This window comes from Ranitomeya imitator, chromosome 2 (genome assembly GCF_032444005.1).
Source record: "Ranitomeya imitator isolate aRanImi1 chromosome 2, aRanImi1.pri, whole genome shotgun sequence".
NCBI classification, from domain to species: domain Eukaryota; kingdom Metazoa; phylum Chordata; class Amphibia; order Anura; family Dendrobatidae; genus Ranitomeya; species Ranitomeya imitator.
This window is the reverse complement of record NC_091283.1, coordinates 613,853,147-613,873,908: the sequence shown is the minus strand read 5'-3', so window position 1 is coordinate 613,873,908 and position 20,762 is coordinate 613,853,147. Positions and strand designations below refer to the sequence as shown.

The 20,762-nt window shown below is 48.9% G+C and overlaps 1 protein-coding gene across 3 annotated transcripts in view; it reads left to right on the top strand.

Annotated features, from left to right (window-relative positions):
- The first annotated feature begins 1,098 nt into the window (after window positions 1-1,098).
- Window positions 1,099-20,762, top strand: part of CSNK1D (casein kinase 1 delta) — a 76,976-nt gene continuing 57,312 nt past the window's right edge. For all 3 annotated transcript variants that reach the window (XM_069752493.1, XM_069752491.1, XM_069752492.1), the window contains exons 1-3: window positions 1,099-1,455; window positions 4,439-4,549; window positions 4,867-5,015. In XM_069752493.1, the coding sequence (XP_069608594.1) occupies window positions 1,380-1,455; window positions 4,439-4,549; window positions 4,867-5,015 (336 nt within the window). In that variant the 5' untranslated portion in view covers window positions 1,099-1,379. The remainder of the gene's footprint in view (window positions 1,456-4,438; window positions 4,550-4,866; window positions 5,016-20,762) is intronic.

Here is a 20,762-nt window from a genome sequence, read left to right as displayed (position 1 = left end):
CCCTGGTCAACTTTGGCACCATATGTTGAGGCTGGAAGTGATGGCCCTGCTCACTCGCGCCACCTTACTGTGGTTGCAGCCATGCCTCCTGTGGGTTCGCCTTCTCACGGGTCCTCATGGTTGACCATTGGCGAGTTTCTGCGGGGCCCAGAGCGGAGAGGCCTGGGACTTGGCTCCTGACTGGAGAAGTCCAGCCTCTGGGTGTCTTCGGATGTGATCTGCACCTTAACAGGTGGGGTCCAGCACTCTGCTGGCATAAGCTTCCCGCTGAGAAATATCACTCTATCCTCTACGCCATTCCGGCACCTTCTTCTTTGCGGCTTTTGGCGCCAAATCCCTCCGAGGTTTGGTGCGCAAGGTTTTTATATCCCATGGCTTCACCCCGTGAGTCAACTGACCAGGATCAGTGCATGAAGCTGCCCCCGCGAAACCCTGCCAGTACAATTGGTTCCACCTGCCTGCACCCATCCAGTAATGGCGGTCCTACGTCTATATGATCGCATCCCGTAAGGATACCCCAAGGGTATCACCACTTCCTATTACACTGCTGCATCCGGGACGCTTGGGAGCTCAGCTATCACTGTCCACTTTTTACCTACAGCCAGGCTGGAACTGCAGGGTGGCCGGTAACCTAGGCAACAAGCTGTACATTATCCTATTAAAAATCCCTATGTTCTTGAGAATGGAGAGGCTTTTAAGACGAGAGAAGTTGCTCATTTTTATAAGCATTCTACATTTTTACCCATTTATGAACTTCGGACAGTCCCTGTAAACTCTCAAAGGAGCGCTGTTGTTGCACTAAAAAGGGCACAACAACTGGCAACATTCCCTGGCCACTGTGGTTGATACAACAACAATAGGACTGATTCCCCATCCGCATACATTACTGGCTACAAAGCTTGAAGACCCTTTCCCCCCGGTGCTGAGCTACATGACGTCCTGTGAGGATTAGTCACAGCCATAGCATAGCATTGCTCTCCCGCACACCGGCACGCACTACCCTCAGAACACACTAGAGGGCAGCAGCTGAATTTGGCGGAAGGCTACGTGAGCGCTACTTTGTTATTGCGGTCATGTGACTTGCTAGCACCGCCCACTGTAGGCTCGTAGCTTGTTGCTAGGTGGAGTGACGTCACAGGCTCTCTGTGACAGCCTCTCGCTGGGGTTCTTTTCCGGAACGGAACGGGGGTCGGTGTAATCCGGTGTAATCCACCGTCTCCGAGCGGACGGGGAGGTCGTGAGTGACGGGGACACCGAGCGAAGCCCCTGCCCTCTCACTGCAGCTTTGTCCTGGGCGCCTCCGCAGCCGATGGCCACCGGGAACTGATGGTGAAAAGTGCTCCGGGGGTCAGAGGCTGATCGCGGGTCTGAGCGGAGTCATGGAGCTGAGAGTCGGGAACCGGTACCGGCTGGGCCGGAAGATTGGCAGCGGCTCCTTTGGAGACATTTATTTGGGTAAGGAGGAGATCGGAGGCGGATAAGGGAGGGGTTGTTGTCGGGCCCCACTGGGAATAATGGGGGCTGTCGTCGGGGGGTGCTGCGGGGTATTGTGGAGTGTGGGCCTGGGCTGTCAGCCATTACTGGGGTCTCCTCCTCCCCTCCTGTCATGTCTGTGTGGCCTGCTGTCAGCACTGCCAGGATCTCCTCCATTGTGGGCTCAGCTGCCCCCATCAGCTCCACTGTGGGGGGCACGTTGGGCTTTGTGATCTTCACATGGGGGTAACACTGTGGATCAGGGAGGAATTGGGGCACATCAGGCCCAGGCCGGCCCACACCCTGTTTGCTCCAGAGTTGTGGAAGTCGACAGTCCTCAGCCGTGTCGTCTGGTCCAGGAAATGGCCGACGTAGAGGGGCTATCACCTTGTGGTGGTCCCTGTTTCCAGAGAAAGGGCCCTGTAGTGTGTTAATGAGGTCTTCTTGGAGCTCGGTGGGCATTTGTCACTGATGCCCAATATTTACCAGGCCTCAAAGCTAGACTGGCACCTGTGGCGCCCTGACTGGCTATCGACGGTGCCCGTATTTTGGCCCATTTACTAGTGACGTGTTCTCGTGATGATGGAACGAGTTACCACCCTTCAGGAGGTGGCAGAGTATTTTGGTGCCTGGTTTTATGTGGGAAGAACTCACGCGCTTCCTGTAGGGCGACGCTAGCCCTCGTAATGGCCCACACTGCCCGGCCGGTGGGGAGGCCTGCTCACTTCACATTATAGGGCTTGTATGAACATTTGGGCCACATGCATGTAATGTTCTCAGGTTCCGAAATGACGATGCCCCTGCCACCCCACCGCCTCTCCTCTGCCCCCACTTGTCTTTGTTTACAAGGCCATGTCGAGGCCAATCACTGCTCTCAGTAGCCTACATTCCCAGTGACTGGCAGCAGCGCTTCCGTCTATTACACGGCTTGTCATTGCGGAGAGGCCGGTATTTTTGTTATCTTAAAGGGGTTGTCCAGCAAAATTATAATTTATTGCTCAGTATGTTAACGAAAAAAAGCAAACAAATGAAGCAAAACTCGCCTACAGGCACTTACCGGGGTCCAGCGTTGGCCATTCCGTGGTCGGCGATCACACTAGAAGGAAGACGTCACTTTCCCAGGAGCACTGGCACTTGTGATTGGCTGTCCCAGTCAGGTACCTTCAGCAGCGCAACATTGGGGGTGTCAGTGATGAGGCGCTGCTGAAATGGCCCGGTTGTGCCAGTCGGTTTCGGGTCCCAGTGGTCCTGCTGCGGCTGCTGGAACAGTGATGTCTCAAGTACAGGCTCACCATGGAGCAGTCAGCAGTAGTTCTGTATCCTTTCACTTGGTTTTTCTCAGATTTGACAAATCTGACCCTAAGGTAAGGGCTCATTCAGATGCCCATATATCGCCATCCGTGAGTCTCCTGGCGCAGACTTGACACCTCACGGGCATATATAAGGCTCTCAAGTCTGGGTCAGGAGACCCCAGCAAGTCCATTCCCAAGTCTTCCTGTGATTACCTGGTCTGACACAGCCTCATCACTACTTTGTGATGCACACAGGAAACTTGCAGGCCTTCCAATTACTGACTTTGACTAATGGAAGCGAGTCCTGTAAATCCTCCGTCCCATCTCTACACCCAGTGTTTCAGTTGTTCCCCCAGTATAATAAGCAGCGATGACCCATCGGTCACCAGATTGCTGCAACCAGTCCCTGACCTCGGTTTATGTGCATGTACAGCATGTGACTGCTGAGGCTACTGATTGGTTGCAGTGGTCAGGTGACTTATGGAGAGAATGTTCTTCAGTACTGGCGATGAGCAACAGTGGGGGGCATTTTGTGTAAGCCCCTGTTGATGGCCTCTTTGTTAGATATGCTGGAAAAGCTCTGAGGCCTGCATCATATACAGTGGGGTACGTTGCCGGTTGTTTTCAAATAATTTTTATTAACAATTTTTTTAAACAAAACCAATATAATGCATTTGTGAAATATTAGTATGCATCTACATCAAAGAAAAGGAAGTGGTTGGGGGAAGGGGAATAGGGGAACAGGAGGGGAAGAGGAAGGGGCAGGGGAAACATAATAACAAAACAAGAAAGAACAAAACTAACAGATAAGCAATAACCTTGCTTTTTGGGCCACTGACCTAGTTAGGCCAGAAACAAATTGCCCTAATAAAGAAAGAAAACTTTTAACTTAGTTACTCGTCTTAATTTGATCGTCAACGACACCACAATCCACCGAAAAGATTACTGATTTTGGAATCTGAGGTTCCATTTATTCCATTTTTTTCATATTTTTGTAAACATCCATTCGCTATAGCAAATTTAAGATCTAAGGAATTGTGAAGATTAAGATTGTCCACAATGTCAGGGAAACTCGGAGCCTCAGAGCTCTTCCACATCGCTGCAATTTTGTTTTTAACTATCAACAAGATATGGATTATTACAAACCTCATTGAGTAATGTAATTTTTCGATGTCCACTGATAGGAGAGCCGTCTGGGGAGTCAAGACAGTACGTTGCCGGTTGTATATGTTGGCTTTCCCCCCTGCATATTGTTTTTTGGGGAGTAAAGTAGACTTTGCCACCATAGTCGTCAGGTATGTAAGACATTGCACATCTGTACCGATGCTGCCCGCTTAATTGTCAAATCAAGACATGGGATTGATCATGGCCCATCTACTAATTTTCTAACTAGTTGGCAATGATGGTGCCCACCATATTTCCGCCACAGGTGGTACCTCTCAAAGCCACCATTAGCTGCACCCTTTTCTAACCAGTTTCTTACCACTCGTCGGCCTACTGAAATTAGGGAATTTCAATGGCAATGATTCATGCTTGGGATACAAGGCGGCGTGTGTAGGCTGCCCTGGGGGCTGTGTGCCCTAGCATTGACACACGGACTGTTGGGCGTATCTAGTGTCGTCACAACCTGGAGATCAGATCATGTTCGGCTAATGATGTCCTTTATGTTTCAGGCACTGACATTGCCGCAGCCGAGGAAGTTGCCATCAAATTGGAATGTGTGAAGACAAAGCACCCCCAGCTCCATATTGAGAGCAAGATCTATAAGATGATGCAGGGCGGAGGTGAGTGGGGGATTATACTAGGGCAACTAGACTGAGGCAGCCAACAGCACCCCAGAGGGGTCCTCACCTACGAGTCCTTAAAGGGGTTAGTCATAAAATATATATATTTTCATATTATTAATTTAACCACATAAATTAAAGAATATACTTTCCAGTATGTTTTGCACGATTACAGATGAAAATGTACTGTATCTACAAAAGCGCACCCTTTTTTTAGTTGATGTGTATTGCGAACATACTTCTTTTCATACTTTCCATTGAGTTTTGAACAATGTTTTTGTGAGACAACCCCTTTAATCTCCTTGTTTGTTGTCCAGTGGGAATCCCAACTATAAAGTGGTGCGGTGCCGAAGGTGACTACAATGTCATGGTCATGGAGTTGTTGGGACCAAGCCTTGAAGATCTCTTCAATTTTTGCTCCAGAAAATTTAGCTTGAAAACCGTGCTGCTACTTGCTGACCAGATGGTAAGTGGACAGGTGCCAAGCGGTCGTCGGCGTGCATGGAGTGATGGCAGTATTTCTGACTTGTTACCTAAATGATGCATTGTCTTCCTCTGCAGGAGCCATTCTTTAAGGCTGGGGCTACACGGCGGCTTTAGCCTCGACATAGATTGCTCTACTGCAGCGTGATGTAGATGAATTGGGTCGTATTGTGACCCACAAGATATTGCATCAAGAAAGTCGGAAAACGTACTTGTTGTCTGACTTCTTGCTGTGGTACCCTGCAAGTCTCCGTGTGACCCCATTCACCTATACTGTAACCGTGTAACACCGTGATATCTGGCCACAACAGTGTCACCGCCAAAGTTGCATTTTAGCCTCAGCCTAATTTTGGTGTTTTTTTTTTTTTTTTCTCCCTGAGCTCCACTCCAGAAGGGGTCTCACACCACCTACTATATTGTCCTTTTGTACTCTGCACTTAACCCTTAACACAATACTGTGCCTGCTTCTCACTACTGAGACACATGCATGGACAGCCCAACAAACAGGCTCTCCATACTTGTATTGTGACTGTCACACAGTTGCGACACATGTAGCTGCGAAGCCGGACAGCTGGTCAGCCGGAGCACTACATATGCAGCTTATTTGGTAAGCATTACAGCTTGCCGAATAAGCCCTGACACGTTCAAATTCGCTCAACTCTACTGGTGAGAGCTGGCGGTTTCTCCACTAGTCCCACAGAATCACAAGCATATATTTGAACCCTGGTGCTATGATTGGCATTCTTATCGGAGGTCGCTGAATCCTTAGCTGGTATGTCCTGTCCGAGCATACATTGGATAAGCCCCATCTGATGCCATTACCCCTGCCAAAAGAAAAGGACTGGATAATGCACAATTACAGTAGATGATCAAATAGTCCTAACTTGAAGGCCATGATTGTGTAAGAGGTCCTGCACCGCCTTCTAAGTCGAATTCCTGCGTGTCCTAAATTGCCAAGGAATATTAGTGAACATAAAAGGTGCAGGCACATTTGTCATTAATATTGCTCATTGCTTTGATATACTTTGTATTTGGCCGGTGGTGTGCACTGTGCATTCAGTTACACTTATTCGACAGAACAGGAATTTCAGCAGAGTAAAATAAGAAATGACTGGTTCCTGGGGAAGCAAATATCAGAGCAGCTTCAAAGCCAGGCTAGAATTTCTTCCGCATGCTGCACCCATACACTAGAATGGCACAGCTGCCAAGTATAGAGACGGCCGTGATTTCATGTGATTCTGATGGGAGATTGCCTTAAAGAGAAACCAACCAGGGGTTGCTAGGGGGTCAAAGATGGCCCTCTGGCTAGATTCCCATGGTTTAATTACAGGTATACACATGGATCTCTATTATGGTTTGTCTATAGATTGTGTTGAAACGCTACCTGAGTGGGTTGGGGAACACTCGCTGGGCACGGGATTTAAGCACTCAGGCAAGATTTCTCCACTTAAGTCAGTCTATTTGGTTTATTAAACATCATAAACCACATGACATACAGTCTATTTCATTACATCTATGAGCTTATCATGACCACCAGTCTGTTCATGCAGCAGATAAACTTCTCTGCCATATACTACAATCCCCTTGTTATCTGGAGTTACCTTTCAGGAGCTCTGGCTCCACACACTGGCTTCGGCCAGTGCTGGTTCACAGGGGAAAGCTGCCTCACTGGGATCACCGTCCTTGTGACCAGGACACCTCGGATAGTCCAGACCCACAGTAGGAACTGTAGCTTCCCCAACACAGAAGCCGTCTCAGGCTCTGTAGATGTAGCCTTTCCATGCGCTTCCAGGAAGTCCAGTCACAGGCACTTCCAACACACAGGCCATCAGTCCATGGTCTCACCAGGTGCTTACAGGACTCCAGCCCATCCCAGGACAATCCAACACTCTGACCATTCCAGGATTCACACTCTCACCAGGTGCTTGCAGGATTCCAGTCCATCCCAGGACTATCCAACACCCTGAGCATTCAGGTCCAAGGTCTCTCTAGGTGCTTCCAGGAAGCCTCCACTCACAGGAGCTTCCAACACCGACCGTCCAGGACCTTGCACATGGACCTAACAGATCCATACACTCTGACCATGTGACCAGTCCTCAGTCACATTATATGGTTGTAACCACTCCCCTAGATGGGAGTGTGTGTGGCTAGCCAGTCCCGCCCAGCTCACCAGCTAACCCTATAAGCCCACCCTTACAAGTACACACAGCAAACTCTTCTGGAGCTATAAGTCCCAGCATAACCATATCATTTTGGGCTTACAGCGCAGAGCACCTCTGCGACACATAAAGGCCATTTACAATCCTGCCGGACTTTGTCTCATCACCATAATTATGCCTCCAAGCGCATCCTGAAGCACACACACACAGCGCCCCCTGGCTGTAACATGGGTTACTGCACCACAAGATCCTGTTTGCTTGTAATGCACATATCTGAAAGCAAGCAAGGTCTGTGAGAAAGCCCTCACGTATCATATAGTTTTCAGAATGTGCCTCTCCTGGTATGTTATTCCACACCCTGACACCAATTCTCTTTGAAAACGAGAACATTACATAACATGATTGTATCTTACTAAGAGATGCCACTACTTTGGCATGTCGACAGCCTCCAACTCTATGGCTATGTGCCCATGTTCAGGAATGTGTGCAGAATTTTCCTGAGCAAATCCGGACTCCTTTCGCAGGAAATCCGCTCCTGTTTTTTGCGCTTTTTTTTTTCTCTGATTTTTTTTTTTTTAGTTTTTTTCCGGAGCTTCCCAATGCAATAATATAGCAGCAAATCCGCAGATTTTCCGCAAAATTAATGAACATTCTGCGTTTTTTTTTTTTTCCTCGATGTGTTTTTTTTTCACGGAAAAAAACGCAGCAATGGCACAAATATTGCGGAATGCATTAAAAAGATGGGATGCTTAATGTAAGCGGTTTTGCAGCGGAAAACACGAAAGATCTTGAACATGTGCACATAGCCTAAAATTGAACTGTCTGCAACAGTGTCCTCAACCGTTTTCTGTCTTCTCCAGTGAATGGCACTGCAGAGCTCCATCCCAAGACTCCATGATCTTGACATACATATACCAATGTCTGAAGATAATCATGGGACTTGTCATTGTCTGCATTGCATTATTGTTTTTATCATTTTAAAGGACCGTCTACTCCGAGGCCACAGTTGTCTAAGTCCATTAAGACACACTTGGAACACTAAGGCTATGTTCAGACTAGCGTTGTGCTAGTGTGCGTCGGGTTAGTGTCGGGCTACGCAGCGGCGACGCACGCGTCATGCGCCCCTATGTTTAACATGGGGGACGCATGCGTTTTTGTTTGTTGCGTTTTGCGACAAATGCATCTTTTTTGCCGCAAGCGTCGGACCAAGAAAACGCAACAAGATGCATTCTTCTTGCGTCCGATTTTCGGCAAAAAACGACGCACGCGTCGCAAAACGCAGCGTTTTTGCGTGCGTTTTGCCGCGTTTTTGCGTGCGTTGTGCGTTGCGTCGCCGATGCAGCGGCGCACAACGCTAGTCTGAACATAGCCTTAGTGAGCATTGTGGAAGTGCTAAAACGTTAGTGTGCTGCCAGTATAGCTGGTATTTAAATGATAGGCTACTTTCACACTAGCGTCGTGTGACGAACGTCACAATGCGTCATTTGGAGAAAAAACGCATCCTGCAAAGTTGCCCGCAGGATGCGTTTTTTTTCTACATAGACTTGCATTAGCTACGTATGGCCACACGACGCATCCATCGTGCGACGGATGCGTCGTGTTTTTGGCGGCCGCGATGCACGAAAAACGTTCAATGTAACGTTTTTTGTGCGTCGGGTCCGCCATTTTCGACCGCGCATGCGCGGTCAACTCCGCCCCCTCCTCCCCGGAACTCACAATGGGGCAGCGGATGTGTTGTAAAACTGCATCCGCTGCCCACGTTGTGCTAATTAATCACACTGTCCGTTGGGCTGACTGTTTGCGACAGCCCGTACCGACGGACTAGTGTGAAAGTAGCCTTATGCTGTCTTTTAATGTTGGGATCAGATGGGTCTAAAAGGGGCGTCAGTTCAGTATCTCCTTCAGTTTTTATTTTTTTTAGTATGAGCATCATCTTCACAAATACTCTTATTTACACACCTTGTTATGATAGTAATAGTTGTCTGAGGAATGTTATGCCACCCTGAATACATTTGGGCAAGTCACCATGCTCAATATGAGACAAGTCTGGAGATCTTGCAGGCCATGTTAGCACTTTTAAGCCACACAGGCTGCTCCCAGTCACACCTCCAACATGTGACCTGGCACGGTCATGTTGAAAAACAGGTTTTTGGACACTTTGTTAGAGAAATGGCCGTACCACTGCTTCCACAGCCAAATAAATGTAACGCCAGGCTTTTAGTGTATATGGAATGCAGATTACAAGGTTCCAGCTACCATACATCATACCACCCAACACGATAATCCTAGGAGAAGGACTTGTGCAATGTTTCCTTATGAAGACCTCTTTATGGCATTGCCGATGTAGTCTCCAGATGCAGACCGGAGAGGCTGGGATGAAGGTCTATCTGCTTCACAAAGAGTTGCTCTTTTGTTTTGGACTCGATAATAGCCAGAGATTGGTCCGGAGAACACATGGGTAGTGCCATTATAAGGTGTCCACAAGGGACATCACACCAGTCCTACTCTTGGGATTTTGATGTTGGGTGGCATAATGTAAGATACCTGGATCCCTCAAGTCTTCAAGAGTAGCCTGAATGTTTTACCATGGCTTGCAGCGTCTCCGGACTTGTTCCCCATCGACCACATCTGGGGCTTTATTTGTTGGCAATTGCTAAGGGAGATGCCAGTAGTGTTTCTTGATGATTCATGTGCTCAAGTGTATTTACCGTGCCAGAACATTCCTTAGACAACCTTTAATAACCTCATTGATAGCAACCAAGGCGTGTAAGTGCGGAGATTTCTGTATGTGGCTCCCATACTCCATATTAATTAAATTGAGATGTCTTGACATTTTTGGTTCTATTTTTTTCACCATTTGCATATCCGTATATCCGTAGCATTTTATCATCCTGTGATTTACATAATTCTGTGACATTTTAATCTTGGTGTTAGACCTTCACTGTTGGAGTTAATATACAGCGAGTGAAATAAGTATTGAACACGTCACATTTACTTAGAAATTGGTATTTCTAAAGCTGCTATTGTCATGAAATTCTCACTAGATGTTGGTAACAATCCATCCAATCCACACAGGCAAAAAAATCAAACTGTGATGTCCACAAATTAAGTTGTGTAATAATGAGAAATGATACATGGAAAAAGTATTGAGCACATGTGGAAAGTACAAAGGCTCAAAGTTGACACCAGCTGAAATCGATCGGTAATTAGAAAGCAATCCTGACCCTTAGTGAAAAATATCAGCTGGTTCAACTTATGGCTCATTACCATGATTGGTAAAGCCAGTGAGCTTCCTCAATACCTTCGCAACCTTATTGTTGCAAAACATACTGATGGCTTTGGTTACAGAAGAATTTCCAAACTACTGACGGTAGTGAGCAGTATTGGGGCCATAATCTGGAAGTGGAAAGAACCCCATTGGACCATAAACAAACCACAACCTTGTGCTCCCATCAAGATTTCAGACAAAGGAGTTAAAATAAAAGGGACAAATAAAAGGCGGATTCCCTGCGTAGATTATGGTTACGCCTTGACTGGAGGAACCAGAGTTTGGATGCTGCGGTTCACTAGCAGGCCTTGAAAAGAACGTGAACAGTTAAATTGAAATATCAAGGAAAAAAACTTGAAAGGAGTCCTTACTGAAGGGAACCTTGTGTAGTAACCTGAATCTCATAAGAGTGATGCAGGCTCTGTTTCATCAACAAATGGCCCAGGAAAAAAAAAAATGTCTGGAGGGACAACCCCTTGCCTGTCGAAGTAGGTAGAACATAGACCACCGTGGACGATTCTGCAGACTCAGATCAATCAGGAAGCTATACTCAAGCATACTGGGATGAGGATGGTCATAAGAGACTATGGAAAATAGTTGTCTAGATGGGCATTGGAAGGCACAATAGTAAATGAGCAGTCGAACCCGAACAGAGATATGGATACCGCCCTACTTCAAACAGGGAGAAATTAGGAGGAAAAGTCCCTGAAGAAGTGACTGCGACGGGCAGGTGAAAAGCCTGCTCAAAAAAAGACTGGAAGGAGGGAAGCGGAGCTAACTGCTGCGAGTGGGCCGCACTAAAGCAGGGGGCTAAATTGGTAAAAGAAGCCAGGGGGGGGTTTGACGCGGAGCCTAAAAATTCTGCAAAAAAAAGCCCTGTTACCATTGGTCCTGCCTAAAGTAACTCCCACACAGGCACCTATAGACCAAAAGGTCTAAACTACACCTCTGGGACCCTGCTACAAGAAAACCCCACCGAGAGCTTTAAGACTAAAAGGTCTATTCTAAGGCTGGGGTCACACTATCGTAGAATACGGACGAGTGATATGTGTGAGAACATCACATAGCATTCGGACCAGTGTTAATCTATGGGGCAGCTCACATCACCGTATCATTTTTTCTCAGACGTATTAGATTTTAGTGTAAAATAGCATCATGCTGCGAATATAAGCGTATATCATCCGAGACTCGCCAATGCAAGCCAATGGGTGCAAGAAAAAAATCGGACACCACACGGACCATTCGTCTAGCTTGCGACAAATACGCACACATTTTCCTCATTTCAGCCCATTGAGCCATTAATTTAAATGGGGGAAAATCAGTGAGAAATGTAAAGCCATATGGATGTCATACGGATGCATAGTTGCGAGAAAATCGCATTGCAAACTAATAACACACGGATGACCATATGGAGAGCACTTGTGCGACTCTCGGCAGGGAGTCTCGGACCGATTTTTTTTTTTTTTTTTTTTTTTTTTTTTTCATATGTTAAGGGTGACCAGAGTCTAACCCTCAGACTATGAAGAAAAGACAGAGGGGGAGGTGGGAACCTTAACTTCTCAACACCTCCTGGAAAGAAAGAAGGAAAATGAAGTACCTCTACGTTCCTGATGTAGTCAGGAACATCCTTAGACATCCGGGCCTCCTGGGGCTGTGGGACATCCATGCCTCCTGAAACCCGACAGGGTCTGGTGGGCAGGAGACTGAAGGCCGGGACTGATATTCTGATCACCTAAGCACTCACGGGTTGAGGTCCTGCCGTCAAGACATAAGAGGATACGGGGTGGCAGTACGCCCCGTACTCAGTCACACTGTGCTCCCACGTAGAGACTGTTCACACTGTATCCCTTCAGAGGTAAGAAGATCCATCTGAAAAGAAGAGGGAAAAACTACAAAAACAGGTAGATATGGGTCTAGTTTAAGACCTGTGTCCACCTCCTACTGACACTAAACTGACCAGCTTGGTCTCGGTCGGTGGGGTGTACACTGTGGAGGAGGAGCTAACTTTTTTATTTGTGTAGTGGCAGCAGCATACACCCATGGTTTCCTGTATCCCCCAATGAAGCGATAGAGAAAATTGTTTTATGGAAAACAATAAGTAGTGCACTCAACCTCCATGGTCTGTATGCACTCTCACCAAAACTCCAGTACTGAAAAAAAAAAAGCATGTTCAAGCACGTTTACCGTATGCTATACAACATTTAGACAAGCAGGTGAAATACTGGTAGAATATAGCCTAGTCAGGTAATACCAAAAGACACTGCATATCACCCCAAAAATATCATACCAACAGTGAAGTTTGTAGGTGGGAACATAATGGTGTGGGGCTGTGTTTTTTTTTTTTTGTTTTTTTTTATGTATGATTTGAAAGGAGAATGATTGGACTAATGTACCAAAACGTTCTTGATAAAAATCTGCTGCCATCTACCAGGATGTTGAAGATGAAGCAGGGGTGGACATTTTAGCAAGACAATGATTCCAAACACACAGCCAAGGAGACTTTTGTCTTCTGAGAAACAAATAAAGCTGCTAGAATGGCCTAACCAATTACCTGATCTGAATCCAATAGAAAATTTACAGAAAGAACTAAAGCGGAGTTCACAGGAGGAGCCCACAGAAGCTTCAGCATTTGAATAGTGTTTTATATGGAAGAATGGGACAAAATCACACCCGAGCAATGCATGTGACTAGTTTCTCTACACAGGAAGTATCTTGAAGCTGTCATTACAAATTAAAAAAAAATGATTTAGTACAAAGTATTAAATATCAGTAAGCATGTTCAATACTTTTCTTCTTTGTCATTTCGGCTATGAATGTGTGATAATGAGAAATTGTTGTCACTCTTGAAATTGTTCCAGAAAATGAACTATTTCTCCCAAAAAATTATTGCAATTACACGTTTTGTTATGCACATAGTTCCTTTGTGTGTATCGGAACAACACAAAAAAGAGAGAAAAAAGGCAAATTGGGTATAATTTCACACACACAATTTTTGGCACCTCTCCAAAATTGTGTGTAAACTGGTTTGTTTCAAGCATGTGATGTTTGTTCAAACTCGCCTGTGGCAAGTAACAGGTGTGGGCAATATGAAAATCACACCTGAAACAAGTTAAAAAAAGGATGAAGTTGACTCAATCTTTGCATTGTCTGTGTGCCACACTAAGCATGGAGAACAAGAAGAGAACTGTCCGAACCAAAATAGTTGAAAAATATCAACACAACACAAAGGTTACAAGTCCATCTCCAGAGATTTTGATGTTCCTTTGTCCACGGTGCGCAACATAATAAAGTTTACAACCAATGGCACTGTAGCTAATCTCCATTGATGTGAACAGCAGAAAATTGATGAAAGGTTGCAATGTAGAAAAGTCCAGATGGTGCATAAGCATCCCCATTCAAGTTCCTCAGAAAATTCGTGCTGTCCTGTAGGCTCAGGGTGAATCGGTCTCAGCACAAACTATCCGTTGACATTTGAATGAAATGAAACCATATGCCTGAAGACCTAGAAGGACCCAACTGCTGACAGACATAAAAAGGTTAGGTTGCAGGTTACCCTAATGTACATGAGTAAGCCAAAATTCTTCTGAGAAAGCATCTTGTGGACAAATGAGACCTTGATGGAGCTTTTTGGTAAATTACATCATTCTACTGTTTACCGAAAAAGGAATGAGGCCTATGAAGAAAAGAACACCTTACCTACAGTCACATACGATGGAGGTTCAAAGATGTTTTGTGGTTGTTTTGCTGCCACTGGGTGCCTTGACTGTGTGCAAGGCATCGTGAAATCTATAGATTATTGGTGTGCAATGTAGTGCCCAGTGTCAGAAAGCTGGGTTTGTGTCCTAGATCATGGGTCTTCTAGGAGGACAATGACCCCAACCATACTTCAATAAGAACCCAGAAATGGATGGAAATATAGTGCTGGAGAGATCTGAAGTGACCAGTAATAAGTTTGCATAGAAATCCCATTGGACACCTGTTGAGAGATCTTAAAAAAAAATAAAAAAAATTCTGAAACAATTTCAAAAGTGGCAACACTTTCACCATGTCTGTACCTTAATTTATAGAACTAATATGATTTGATTTCTTTGCGTGTGTGGATTGGATGGGTTTTTACCAACGTCAGGTGAGAATTTCATGCCAATAGCGCCTATAGAAATATATTTACTTAGAAAATTGGTGACGTGTTAAGTATTTATTTCACCCACTGTGTAATTGAGTGGTGTTGTTCCAGACAATGATCCATGCTTGCTCTGCTATAGTTTATGTAGGCTCTATCTGTTGTTCACAGTGACTTCACCTATAAATCCTACAATATGGAAATTGCAGGTTTTTTTAGTTACATTAAAATAATGAATGCTACATATTCATTTTTTTTTTTAAGTGTCTCCATGGGTGTTCGCTCTTGTTAGCTGTATCCGAGGTTGAGCTATAGGGTTATATTGAGGGGGACAAGCTAGTGGCCTCAATCGAGTTACGTTTACCAGCGTTGCATACTTTATGTAGTAAGTTCTGGTCGGTCTGACAATTCTTTGAGGACACAGTAAGGTCACTGATGCCAGGTCATAGTCCACATTTTAGAACCAACCATGTCTTGGCACAGTGTGCCTGCTGGGGAGACCGGTGCGAAGAGATGGAGTGACCAACTTCCTCTATGACAACTAATGATTAACAACTGCAGCTTCCTGTCCCAGAAACAAAGGACTTGGATTTATTAAAGCTAGTTTCTTTATCGCCTCTCATTGGGGGACACAGGAACCATGGGTGTATGCTGCTGCCACTAGGAGGCTGACACTATGCAAATAAAAAAAGTTAGCTCCTCCTCTGCAGTGTACACCCCACCGACTGGCATTATACTCTTCAGTTTAGCTTAGTGTCAGTAGGAGGTGGACACGGGTCTTTCATTAGACCCTTATCTACCTCAATGTGCGTCGTTTCCTTTACAGGTTTCCTCGGAGGGATACAGGGTGAGCAGTCACACCTGTAGTCCCACAAAGCGGACTATGAGTACGGCGTGTACTGCCACCCCGTATCCTCATAGATCCCTCTCCAGGACCAAGATCCTAGCACAGAAGCGTGCTCAGAAGTCCGGTCCTGGTTCCGTCCCCCACCCACTCGCCCACCAGAGCCTGTCGGTCGGCGGAGACGAGGACGTCCATTAGCCCCTGGACGTCTCACCCCCTTTTAAGGTTAGTACCGGCGTGGGATGTTTTTAGGTGAGCATTCTCTCCCTTCCCATCCCAGATCTTTGATAGGAGGGTTCTTGTTAGGGGCTCCCTGTCGACTTTCTTACCCGGCCATCGCCTGTATCTTCCAGTGGCGCGGCCGGTATTCCTTCTCCCCTTTTTTCTGACAAGGGCCTTCTTTCTCAGCGCGGGGCCCCTTTTAGGCCACCGCGCTCTTATCCCCTGTGGCCAGCACTTTCTCGGAGCTGGATCCCTAAAGACCGGCGCTGCGGTTTCTTCTCTGGGCACATCCTCAGCGCGGCAGCCCTGCAGGCGGTTGCGCCGCTTCTCGCTGCGGCGCATTGTTCTGGCGCCGCAGGAGGTTGTTATCTGCGGCCCCCTTCTGCGACGCAGCCCTGCAGGCGGTCGCGCCGCTTCCCCCTGTGGCGCATCGCCCTGGCGCCGCAGGAGGGTGTTTTCTGTGGCGCCCTTCAGCGGCGCAGCCTAGCAGGCTGCGGCGCCTGCGGCTCAGCCTTCCTCTCGCCGCATTGTTCCGGCGCGCTATTTCGGCGCCGCGGCTTCTTTTCTCGGCCACCGGTGCCTAATTTAGGCCCCGGCTTCTGCACCGCTTCTCACAGCAGCAGCAGCCCTCGCAGTGCCTCACACAGCGCGCCACGCTCCTTCACTCGCATCTTCTGTGGCTCAGCATCGCAGAATCAGCACCTCAGGGAAGTTCTCCGCCGAGGACAAGTGGGACATCTTCCAGGACCGGGTCCGTGAGTAGCTGCACTGCAGACTGACACCCTTCTCTGCCCCACTGTCCCCTAACCCACTGGCATCTTCAGGGATCTCTCAAAATGTCTCCTAAAGGGGGCCGCTCTCGCCCCCCTACTTCTTCATCTTCTGCCTTAGTCACGTACTTTGCATGTTCGTCCTGTAACAGCAAACTTCCCTCAGGTCAGTCCTCCCCGCTGTGTCAGTCCTGCAGCAACCCGATTGTTCCCACTGCCCAGGATCCCCCGGCTGTTCCGCCCGAGAGTGATTCCCCCCCCCCCATCCCAGGCTGGGCCGCCTCTCTGTCACAATCGGCCGATTTAACTTGGGTATCTCAAACCCTGGTGTCCGCGCTGGATCGGTTACCCCTGCAGACCCCTGCCGTGGCCAGCGGGTCGCAGGAACCGCCGCCCGAGACCTCCTTGCTAAGCTACAAAAGGTCCAGACAGGAACGTCTGTCTGAGTCCTCTTCGCGTTCCATCTCGCCGCACGGTCCTCCCCCGCGGTTGGTGTCCCACCGATCCTCCTCCCCTGAGTCAGGCGAGGCGTTATCTGATGCGCCCTCAGAGGAGATTTCGGAGCTGGATCCTAACCAAATCGCCACCATGAGTGAGACGGTCCAGAACCTCATTCGGGCTATAAACCAAACCTGTGGCATTAAGGATCCCTCTACGGAACCCGCAGATCAGGCGGTTTCGTTTAGACGGGCCAAACCACCTTCAAAATTTTTCGCTCCTCATCCTGAATTCGAGGAAATCCTGGCCAGAGAGAGAGAGAATCCGACCAGACGTTTTCAGAGGGGAAAACGCCTGGGGGTGTTATATCCTTTTTCACCAGAACTTACCGCCGATTGGACGGTCTCTCCCTCGGTGGATCCCCCTGTTTCCAGGCTGTCCACCAACACGGTGCTTCCACTGTCCGGCGGAGCGTCTCTGAAGGATTCTAACGACAGAGTTATAGAATCCTTCGCGAAATCTGCTTTTGAAGCGGCTTCAGCAGCGCTATGTCCAGCCTTTGCTTCCACTTGGGCTTCAAAATCCATCTCAAAATGGGCCAAGGATCTACGGCGAGGTATCCTGGACGGGGCACCTCCCGCGCAATTAGCGGAACTTGCCAACCAGATTTCCCACGCTGGTGAATACCTGGTTTCCGCCTCCCTGGATGTCGCGTCTTGTGCGGCTCAGGCTTCCAGCAATGCCGTTGCCATCCGCCGGACCGTTTGGCTCAAGGCCTGGCAGGCGGACTTGTCCTCCAAAAAGTCCCTCACTAGTCTGCCCTTCCAGGGCTCTCGTCTCTTTGGTTCCCAGCTGGACCAAATCATTAAGGACGCCACCGGGGGTACAAGTTCTCTTCTCCCCCAGGCTAAACCTCGTCGCCCTCCTCCTAGACGGCAGTTTCGCTCTTTTCGGCCTTTTCGTCGCTTCGCTGCATCAAACTCTTTCCCAGCAGCAACAGAGGCCACAGGCACGTCAAGAGAAGAAGGCGGTGTCCTTCAGGCCCACTCCGTCCTGGCGTCCTCGCTATTCCCAGGGTAGATCGTCCAGGCCCAGGACTGGAAGATCCACCTCCGCATGACTCTCGGCAAGACTCCAGCCCAACTCCCAGGTTGGGGGGCCGTCTTCTCCGTTTCAGGGACGTCTGGATTTCCGCAGTAGAGGATGCATGGGTCAGGGAAGTTGTATCCTCGGGATACAAAATAGAGTTCGCCTCCCGACCCAGGGATCATTTCTTCCAATCCCGTCCTCCAAAAGATCCCGCTCTGGTTCCGGGCTTCTTCGCAGCCATCGCTTCTCTGCTCAAATCCGGGGTAATCGTTCCCGTCCCAGAAAAGGAACGGTACACGGGTTTCTACTCGAACCTCTTTGTGGTACCGAAAAAAGACGGCAAGGTTCGTCCCATTCTGGACCTCAAATTGCTGAACAGGAGGGTTCGCCTGAGGCACTTCAGGATGGAATCCCTTCGTTCAGTAATTGCTTCCATGGAGGCTCAAGAATTTCTATGCTCTGTAGATATCCAGGACGCCTACCTACATGTTCCGATATTTCCCGGACATCAGTTTCCTGCGCTTCGCAGTGCCACAAGATCATTTTCAGTTCGTCGCCCTGCCGTTCGGTCTCGCAACCGCGCCAAGGGTGTTCACGAAAATCATGGCGGCGCTGATGGCCATCTTGAGAGTCAGAGGCTTGGTCCTGTTTCCATACCTCGACGACATCCTCATCAAGGCTCCGTCCTTTGCTCAGGCCCACGAAAGCCTGTCCATTGTTCTCGACACCTTATCCCGTTTCGGGTGGCTGGTCAACCGGAAGAAGTCCTGCCTTATTCCTTCTCAGCGCATCATCTTTCTGGGCATGCTTTTCGACACTCGTCAGTCCAGAGTCTTCCTTCCCAAGGACAAGAGATCCACCCTTTGTCGGGACATACGCTTGCTCCAGGGTCCTCGGCCTCCCTCCCTCCGATCGGCCATGAAGGTTCTGGGGAGGATGGTAGCTACCTTGGAAGCGATTCCCTTCGCCCAATTCCATTCTCGACCCCTTCAGCAAGCCATTCTGTCTCAGTGGGACAGGTCGGTCTTCTCCCTGGATCGGCCGATCAGACTCTCCTTTCGGGTCAAGCGGTCTCTCAACTGGTGGCTGACGTCACCTCTCATCTCCCAGGGCAGGTCCTTCCTTCCAGTTCACTGGCAGGTGGTGACAACGGACGCCAGCCTGATCGGCTGGGGTGCGGTTTTTCGCCACCTGACGGTTCAGGGCCGTTGGTCGCCGCAGGAGTCTTCTCTGCCGATCTACGTCCTCGAAATTCGGGCCATCTTTCTGTCCCTACATTGGGAATTGCCATTGGGAAAGGATCCTTCGGGGCCTTCCAGTCCGGATCCAGACGGACAACGCCACGGCTGTGGCATATGTCAACTATCAGGGGGGGACTCGGAGCTCCTTGGCCCTTGCCGAGGTATCCAAGATCCTCCTTTGGGCATAGGCAACGGTTCCGGTGATATCCGCGGTGCATATCCCCGGCGTGGAAAACTGGGCCGCCGACTTCCTCAGCCGCGAGGGTCTCACGGCAGGGGAATGGTCCTTGCATCCGGAGGTCTTCCATCAGATTTGTCTTCGATGGGGAACTCCGGATGTGGATCTCACGGCGTCTCGAATCAACAGGAAGGTTCCGCAGTTCGTCTCCAGGTCCCGCGATCCTCTCGCAGTGGGCGTCGATGCTCTGGCCATTCCTTGGTCACAGTTCGAGCTGCCCTACCTGTTCCCACCCCTTCCATTACTTCCCAAACTGTTGAAGAAGATCAAAGCGGAAGGGGTGCCGGTCATCCTGATCGCCCCGGATTGGCCCAGGAGAGCTTGGTTCGCGGAGCTCGTCAACCTTCTCGCGGACGCTCCCTGGCGCCTTCCAGACAGGCCCGATCTGCTGTCCCAGGGTCCGATCTGCCACCCGAATTCTCGGTCGCTCAGTTTAACGGCGTGGCTGTTGAGACCGCGGTTCTAAGAGCGTCCGGTCTTTCGGACCGGGTGATTCACACCATGATTCAGGCTCGGAAGCCTTCGTCTTCCAGGATCTACTACCGCACCTGGAAGGCCTACTTCCGTTGGTGCGAGTCCAACCGCGTTCCGCCTATGGTTTTTTCCCTGCCTTCTCTTTTGGCCTTCCTTCAGGCAGGGCTGGATTCGGGCCTGGCTCTTAGTTCCCTGAAGGGTCAGGTCTCTGCGCTTTCCATCCTCTTTCAGAAGACCTTGGCCTCTCGGCCACAGGTTAAGACCTTATTTCAGGGGGTAGCCCACGCCGTCCCGCCGTACAGGGCCCCTGTGGAGGCATGGGACCTAAGCCTGGTACTGGACGTTTCAAAGGTTTCTCCCTTTGAACCTCTTAGGGAGATTCCTCCATCAGTTTTATCTTGGAAGGTGGCCTTTCTTGTGGCCATCACGTCCATGCGCCGCGTTTCCGAGCTGGCGGCACTGTCTTGCCGCCCTCCGTTTTTGGTCATTCACCAGGACAAGGTGGTCTTCCGACCCCCACCTTCTTTTCTTCCTAAGGTGGTTTCCACCTTCCACCTCAACGAGGACATCGTTCTACCTTCCTTTTGTCCAGCTCCGACTCATCCTCTGGAGCGATCGTTGAACAAGCTAGACCTCGTCAGGGCAGTGAGGATTTATCTGGATAGAACATCCTCTTTCCGGAAGACGGATTCTTTTTTCGTCATTCCTGATGGCACGCGCAGAGGCCAGCCGGCTTCTAAAGCGACTATTGCTCGATGGATCAGAATGGCAATTTTGGAGGCTTACCGGGGGTCAAGAACAGAGTGCCCCCTCCTGGGATTAAGGCTCACTCTACCCGGGCAGTCGGCGCCTCCTGGGCGGTGCACC